At 42.5% G+C, this 7132-nt stretch overlaps 1 protein-coding gene across 2 annotated transcripts in view; it reads right to left on the bottom strand.

Annotated features, from left to right (window-relative positions):
- Positions 1-490: 490 nt before the first annotated feature.
- Positions 491-7132, bottom strand: part of supt5h (SPT5 homolog, DSIF elongation factor subunit) — a 30923-nt gene continuing 24281 nt past the window's right edge. For both annotated transcript variants that reach the window (XM_030744063.1, XM_030744064.1), the window contains 9 exons: positions 6008-6115; positions 5818-5920; positions 5476-5606; positions 4711-4816; positions 4468-4626; positions 4134-4302; positions 3371-3568; positions 985-1080; positions 491-887 (listed from right to left, as the gene is read on the bottom strand). In XM_030744063.1, the coding sequence (XP_030599923.1) occupies positions 747-887; positions 985-1080; positions 3371-3568; positions 4134-4302; positions 4468-4626; positions 4711-4816; positions 5476-5606; positions 5818-5920; positions 6008-6115 (1211 nt within the window). In that variant the 3' untranslated portion in view covers positions 491-746. The remainder of the gene's footprint in view (positions 888-984; positions 1081-3370; positions 3569-4133; positions 4303-4467; positions 4627-4710; positions 4817-5475; positions 5607-5817; positions 5921-6007; positions 6116-7132) is intronic.

The raw sequence follows: 7132 nt of genomic DNA, 5'->3' as shown, positions 1-7132 counted from the left end.
TTTCCTGTTATTGTCTCTTCAGGGCTGCTTCACTTCCTGCAGGAAGTGGCTGCAGGTCAGCCGACAGCAGCAAAGCCATAAACACTTTGGTTACTCTGGAGTCTCGTTCCACGTTTTCTGTGCACTTTTGCTTGTGCATCAAAGGTTTTCACACTCATCTGAGGTGGAGCGGTTAGAAACCGACTGCTTCTGTTTCGTTTTCTGGCTATGTTTTATTACACCTGCTGATCAGCACTCAGTCACATCCAATCAAAATCCCAGAATTTCACTCAGCACTGGAGCTCCGCCTTCTCAGACAGTACACAGCAGCTGTACTATTGGCCTAATAACTGGACAGATGGATGGACGGATGCTCCAACAGCACAAACATGGTCCTGTGTCACCATCTGCCTGCCAGTCAAAGAGGCCACGCCCCTAATAATGCAAAATTTTAGTCTTAATTGAATTTAATCAGGTGAGTTATGAAAAAACTTCAAAACAAACACAAACGCACAATAATATCACTGATTCAGTTTATTGACATGTTACACTGTTTTTCATCCTGCTGCATCCAGAGAACCAAAAGCACTGACAGCACATGGAGGGAGAAGCACTAAAAGCAGACTCAGACCACTAATAAGAAAACAGTGAAAATAAATGACCAAAAAAAGGGAGAGAGACCCGCTGAGCCTGAAGACCATGTGTGTGGTTTTTGGCTCTTAAATAAAACATGACATCAGTTGGCGTGAGAGCTGTGGTCTCGTCCCTCAGTGCTCGAGGCGCCCCAGGAACCGCAAGTTGAGGATCTTGAGCTGGTCATCCAGCTCCATGCGGACGATGCCGTCGTCTCCGTCGATGCTCAGCAGGATACCCGTGGCCTCGCGGTCCTCTCCCAGAATCACCTTCACCTGAAACGGGGCACAGCGAACGCAGCGTTACAGCAGAGAAAGTCTCACAAATGTATGGAGGAGCTGAATGTGAGGGGACTGCTTCTCTGGTGCTTACCTTGTTGTTTTTGGTGGGCGTGACAGGCTCCAGGTGATCGCTGCTGATGCTCACCACCTTCTCAGACTCCTGCATGAACACTGAGCACATCCCTCCCTACACACACACACACACACACACACACACACACACACACAGAGGTTCAAATGAATCAAAAGTCTGAGAAAAGACTTGAGAAAGAAAACAGGGTATATCTTATTTCAGACGTAGGCCGGGGCTGAGGGCTGCGGCGACATGTATTTAAGACCCCAACAAAGAGAAACTGAAGCCACAGCAGAACAACAAATCTGCTGATTCACCTTCAGCATGAGCCACGAAGCAGCGTTAGGCTCTGTTTCAGGATGTTGGACACGTGTCACGACTTGTCTCGGTCACGTGATGCGTTACTGCTAAAATTAAACCTACAATCTTCACCGTTTCCCGTGCCCGTCAAAAGGTCTTTCACACCGGACGCACAAATATCGTGAGTTAAAAATATTTTTCGGACTCGCCTGTGCAGCTGTTCGCACTGACCGCGTCATTTCACAGAGAGAATTTGTTGCATTTATTTTCTCGGATCAGGTTAGATTTTTCTGACTTTGCAAGCAAACAATCAAAGCGCTGTTTATAGCAACATGTGAGCTTATAGTTCACTGATACACCGAATAAACAGTGATGTGGGAACGATAAAATAATAAAACGGGTCCGTCAGCTCTCTGAAATTATTCTCCGCCTCCTCAGACGTGATCCCAACTCTGCCAACAAGAGCTCACACTGTCCCCTGACATCCTGAAGTATCACAGGCTTCAGCTCCGGCACCAAACCATCAAACTGTCCCTGCTGCTGCTTTATGATTTGCATGAACCCAGAATCTGTTCCTTCCTTCCCTTCTTTAGAAACATCAGGACCTCATTACATCGCTTGATATTGCCTCAATTTTTTCACAGTGCGTTTTATGAGGATGATTTATTTGGAAACTAATTCGCCCTGTCAGAGCTTTCTGACATCATTTTATTTTCACTCCCTGCATTTTTATACAAGTATCTGTACTTCCTACTCCTTACATTTTTGATTCCTTACTTCAGGTTTAACACATCTGTGAGAAGTTTTTATTTCCAGTGTTGTGCCAAAAAGTGATCGTCTGCCATAAAGTGATTCTGATTTTTGTGTGCTTTTATGTGTAATGTCTTTGCTTATATTGGTAAATAGAGTGCAGTCAGCATGATTTATGAAGGACTTCTAGAGATAAAATGAAGAAATAACCTACCAACCCAGAGCTTTTTGGCCACTTCAAATATCTTTATAGAACTGTGATGTTATATTTGTTGTGATTTCTGCAGAGTTCTTAGATTTCTGTATAAAAAGACATTTTTAATGTCAATGACAGTTTTTACCTTGATTAAAAAACAAATACATAAAAGTCACTTTGCCAAAAACTGAGTGCAGCTTCTACCTTGTGATAGAAATGCTGTTTCTCACTCATAATGACCTGATATCATCGATGACAGATATGTTTGAGACGTGTTTCACAGATTACAGGTCAACAAGGCAGACGATCACTTTTTGGCACAACACTGGTCGCTAAATATCATTGATGACAGTCCTACTGGTGTATCCTCCTTACCAGGCTTATCGCATACAAAGAGATTAAAGACGCAAACCCATATAATTTATCTATCATTTATAGTGCTATAATCAGGGGTTACAGTGGGATGGACTGAGGGCAGATGATAGTTGTTGTCCCACCAGACAGGGGCCCAGAGAAACCTTACGAGGTGACAGTGAAGCTTCCTTTCAGACATTTGTGTGAAATCAGAATATGAAGAAATTTTTGTTTTCAGTCCTGCTTCGTGTCTGATAAAATCCCCAGATCTTGAACAGATTAAAAACTCCTGTGTAACCATGGAAAGTTATGACAAACTGAGCTTTCTTTTGTATTTCGAAAGAAGTTTGTTCGATCCAGCCAACTCCCCATCCATCAGCCAAACAGGAAGCAGAACCAGATGAACTATTGAAGCCCAGGGCGAGTTTAGCAATTCACAGCTGTAATATGACTCTAAATAACATCTGTAAGCGCATCTGTACGGCCTTCACATATCAATAATAATAATAATAATAATAATAATAATAATAATAATAATACCTCATATCATCATGTGAGAGCCGCTCATTATAAGCAGGATTTCAGACTCAGATCCTGGTGAGCGAAGAATATTCTTCACAGATTTCAGAACATTTTTGTTTCAAGTGCAGCCAAACCTGGAAGCTAATCTACCAAAACCATTCCTCTGGGATATCAGTGACTCATGAGGAGTGAGAAAATGCCATCAGTCCTGCTGCTGCTCCAGTGTCAGTTCATAACCTTTTACATGTTCACACTGATCACTGCAGACGTCACATATCTCACCGTGATGCTCCTGATGACCCCGGTCTGCCCCATCAGGTCCATGAACGAGTCCTTCACTCGGACCAGGATGTCGGTGGTCACCCAGTCGCTGCCGCCCTGCTCAATGTTGGAGCCCGGGGTGTGAGGGTTGTAGCCTCCAGGAGAGGGCGCTCCGGGCGTCATGGGACTGTAGCCCACAGGACTTGGACTGGGACTCGCCTGGGGAGAAAAAAAACATCATCATCAGGTTCAGGTTTAGAGTGAGCACAAATTTCTGACAAATCTCAGGAATTTCTGATTAAAAAAAAAAAGACAAGTGTATGGGGAAAAAACTAAATTATGAGAAAAAAATGTACATTCATGTACATTGTATATAGTGTTATTATTAGTAGTATTAAGGTTAATCTTGTTTGTTGATTTTATATATATTCTTTTCTTAATAGTGTAAATTATTATATCTTTATTTATATTTATAATAACTGCGGCTGCTGTTACACCCAAATTTCCCCTCTGTGGGACAATAAAGGCTGTTTCTTCTTCTTCTTCTTCTTAAAAAAACTCACAAACCTACAAAACAAACAGATTTATGAAAAAAAAAACAAAGAAAAAAACAAGAAAAGGTTGGTATGAATGTCATGTGTTAACTGAGATTTTAAATGTCTGGGTGTCTTTAAGATAAAAAATAAATAACCTTCTCTGGTGACACTCACTCACTGAACAGCACGTTTAATCTCCACCAAATTCCAGTAAAAACTAACATTTCGACAGCAGTTTTCTCTCCTACCTGGTAAGCCATGGGGGAGGGTGTGGGGTGGTAGCTGGCTGGTGAGTGCGTGTTCTGGTAGCCAACAGGTGAGGGCGCCACCTGGTGGTAGCTCTGAGGGCTGGGACTGGGCTGGTAGGAGCCCTGAGGGGACGGGGCTGCATATGGAGAATACTGCTCCGTATTATACCTGCAGACAGAAATGTAACAAATATAACAATGCTTAAAAAAATGTATTAGTTGGTGAATCAAATGATTGAATGTTAATGTTGATTTGTTGCTTCTTTACATTTAATTATTACTTTGAGTTTTGCCGTTTCACTGTCACAGTGGCACCGTTGTGCTTTATACTCACATAGCAGGTGTGCCAGGTGTCTGCGGGTTGTACTGAGGGTTGACTTGTGGTGAGGGGACCTCGGGGTAACCTGGGGTCTGAGGGTTGGGCGTCGTTCCGTAGCCCTGAGGGGATGGGGAAGGTTCATCATCATAGCCGAAGTCGTAGTCTTCCTCATTCCTGAGGGGAGATGAAAACATTTTAGGGGGGGAAGGAAAAAAGAAAATGAAAAGGGAACTGCCCATTTCCCAGTTAGTGTCTTACCTGGAAGGTGTGTTGGGGTTACTGGGGTCCCAAGCGCCGCTCTGACCTGGAGTCCTGCTCCCATCATGCAGTGGGGTCTGAGATCCATAGTGGGGCGTACGGCTTCCTGGTAGAAGGCAAAGCAAGTTCTGATCAGCTCTGACAACCATGTTCAGTTAGACACGACCGCACAGCGCTCCCCGTTAATGGTCATGTAAGGATGCGCGCTACATGTGGTGTTCCACAGGGCTCTGTATGTGGTCCCCTCATTTTTCACTTACATGTTCCCATTTGGTACCAAATTATACAACAACAAGGCAAAGGAACTTTACATACAGAGAAAAATGTAGCTATAAGTGAAACTTTAATACCCTTTTTTTTTTAATCGGAGTAAATGAACTGGTTCTTTTATAGCGCTTTTCTACTCTACCTGAACACTCAGTGTGCTTTTTACAATGTCTTCATTCATTCAAGCACTTTTTTTCGACACCTAAGTGCACACACACTCACACTTCAGTGAACACACCGAAGAGCAACTTGGGGTTCAGTATGTTGCTCAAGGATACTATGGCATGCAGAGAGGAGCAGCAAGGATCGAAGTGATGGTGAAGTGAAAATCAAAGCTTAAAAATATTCACATAATTTTCATCTGTTACAAAGAAAAGCAGAAAATTCTGTTGGGGAACACGAACCAGAAACAAAAACGGTCATTTCACTTAAATGGAAACCAAGTTAAAACAACAAGAGTGCCGCTGAGTAACCTTCCAAAACTAAACTGCGTCTTACCGTCATGTAGTGGAGTTTGAGATCCATACATGGGCGTCCTGGAGCCAACACCATACATCGGAGTCTGGGAGCCGTAAACTGGAGTACGTGCATAGGTGGAGGTCATCCCACTGTGCCTCTTAGTTCCACCCCTGGAGGGAAGAAGAAGGTGGTTCAGGGAGGGAGAGTGGTCATGATGACATGCTAGGTTTTCAAAAGGAAGGTGAAGACTGCAAAATTATGATCACAATGAAACAAAAACAGTTACTGTGTAGTCAGCATGAAGAAAAATAATTTCTTCTCTTGGCCTCATAATTGTATAAAAAAAAGCTGCAATAGATTTCATAAGTGTGTGCTACATACACGGTGGTTAATCGCTGTCTGTCAACAGAGATGGTCTGACAGGTGGAGTGCAGCTCCACTCTGGCTGTGGACTCTGTTGCATCTTTCACCACACCAATGTATCCTGGGAAATGGAGGCAAATTCATCAGTTTCAAGCCTCCCGCAGAGCACACCCTGCGAGGGTCTTCATGCTGGTTTCCTCAGTCCTACCTTTGTAAGGACCCTGCGAGATACGGACCGTCTGACCAATCAGTTCGTTGTCTCTTCGGCCTCGGCCCCGCCCCATTCCTCCTCCACCTCCTCCTCTCTGCTGAGCACCTGAAAGGCAACGCCACCACCTCCATCACTCAGCAGGCTCACATCAGTGTGGAACATAATTTTTCTCAATAGCAAATGCTCACTTTTTAAAATTTTTTATTTCTTTACTCTTTTTGTTTTGTGGTCATTTTACTCTCCCTTCATACCTGAGAAAAAAAACCTTCATTGTGCAAAGTCAACAGCTCTTCCTCACAGCTCAAAAATGATTAAAAATATAAAAATAATAAAACATGGGTATGATGCTTCATTTCTTCAGAGCAGGGTTATAATAGTTTTGGATTTTACATAATCGTTTAGTTTTACTTAGTTTTTACTTTTTTTTCTTTAATTCAGTTAGTTTTAATTAGTTTTCAGAGCGGTTTTGTTCGTTTTTATTTTTGGTTTATTGCTTAGTTTTAGTTGAGTTTCGTTAGTTTCAGTATTAGTTTTAGTTTTTCATACTTTGGCAGATGCAGGATTCAAGGTACAAAAGTAACTCTTGTGTAATAAAAACTCAACAAAAGATCCCGTTTAAAGAAATATATTCAACAACCAGCTGTTCACAGACAGCAGCACTACAGGCTGAATGTGTGTAATATTAAGGACACACATGAACATCAACAGGGAGAAACAAAGAAAAACATGAACTCCCAAAACTCAATAAATTCTACAATAAACTCCCAATAAAGTTCAGCGTCAGTGCAGCAGATTAACAACAGCTTCTGTTTTGGAGCTAGCTTGGTTAGATGCTTGATATGTGGCCGACCTCATGTTGCATTTCTGCTTGTGTAGCTGATTGTGTGCGTTCATTACCTTACAGTCGTGTGCTGGTGTTTTATATGTGGTGCTGGGACTTGTTTTGGTCCTCGCTCTTTGTGCTCAGTTTTTTGGCTGCAAACATATTTGTCCCTGTTTTTTCACTTTCATTCCCTCGAGTCCTTATATTGATTATTCCTGATTGTTATTCTCTCACTGATAAAGTGGCCGGAAACGGTGTTTTTCCTCACTGAGACGTGTTCCATACATTTTTCATCATTC

The sequence above is a fragment of the Archocentrus centrarchus genome, chromosome 13 (assembly GCF_007364275.1).
Source record: "Archocentrus centrarchus isolate MPI-CPG fArcCen1 chromosome 13, fArcCen1, whole genome shotgun sequence".
NCBI classification, from domain to species: domain Eukaryota; kingdom Metazoa; phylum Chordata; class Actinopteri; order Cichliformes; family Cichlidae; genus Archocentrus; species Archocentrus centrarchus.
The sequence above is the reverse complement of the archived record's forward strand: the minus strand, read 5'-3'. Positions and strand labels throughout refer to the sequence as shown.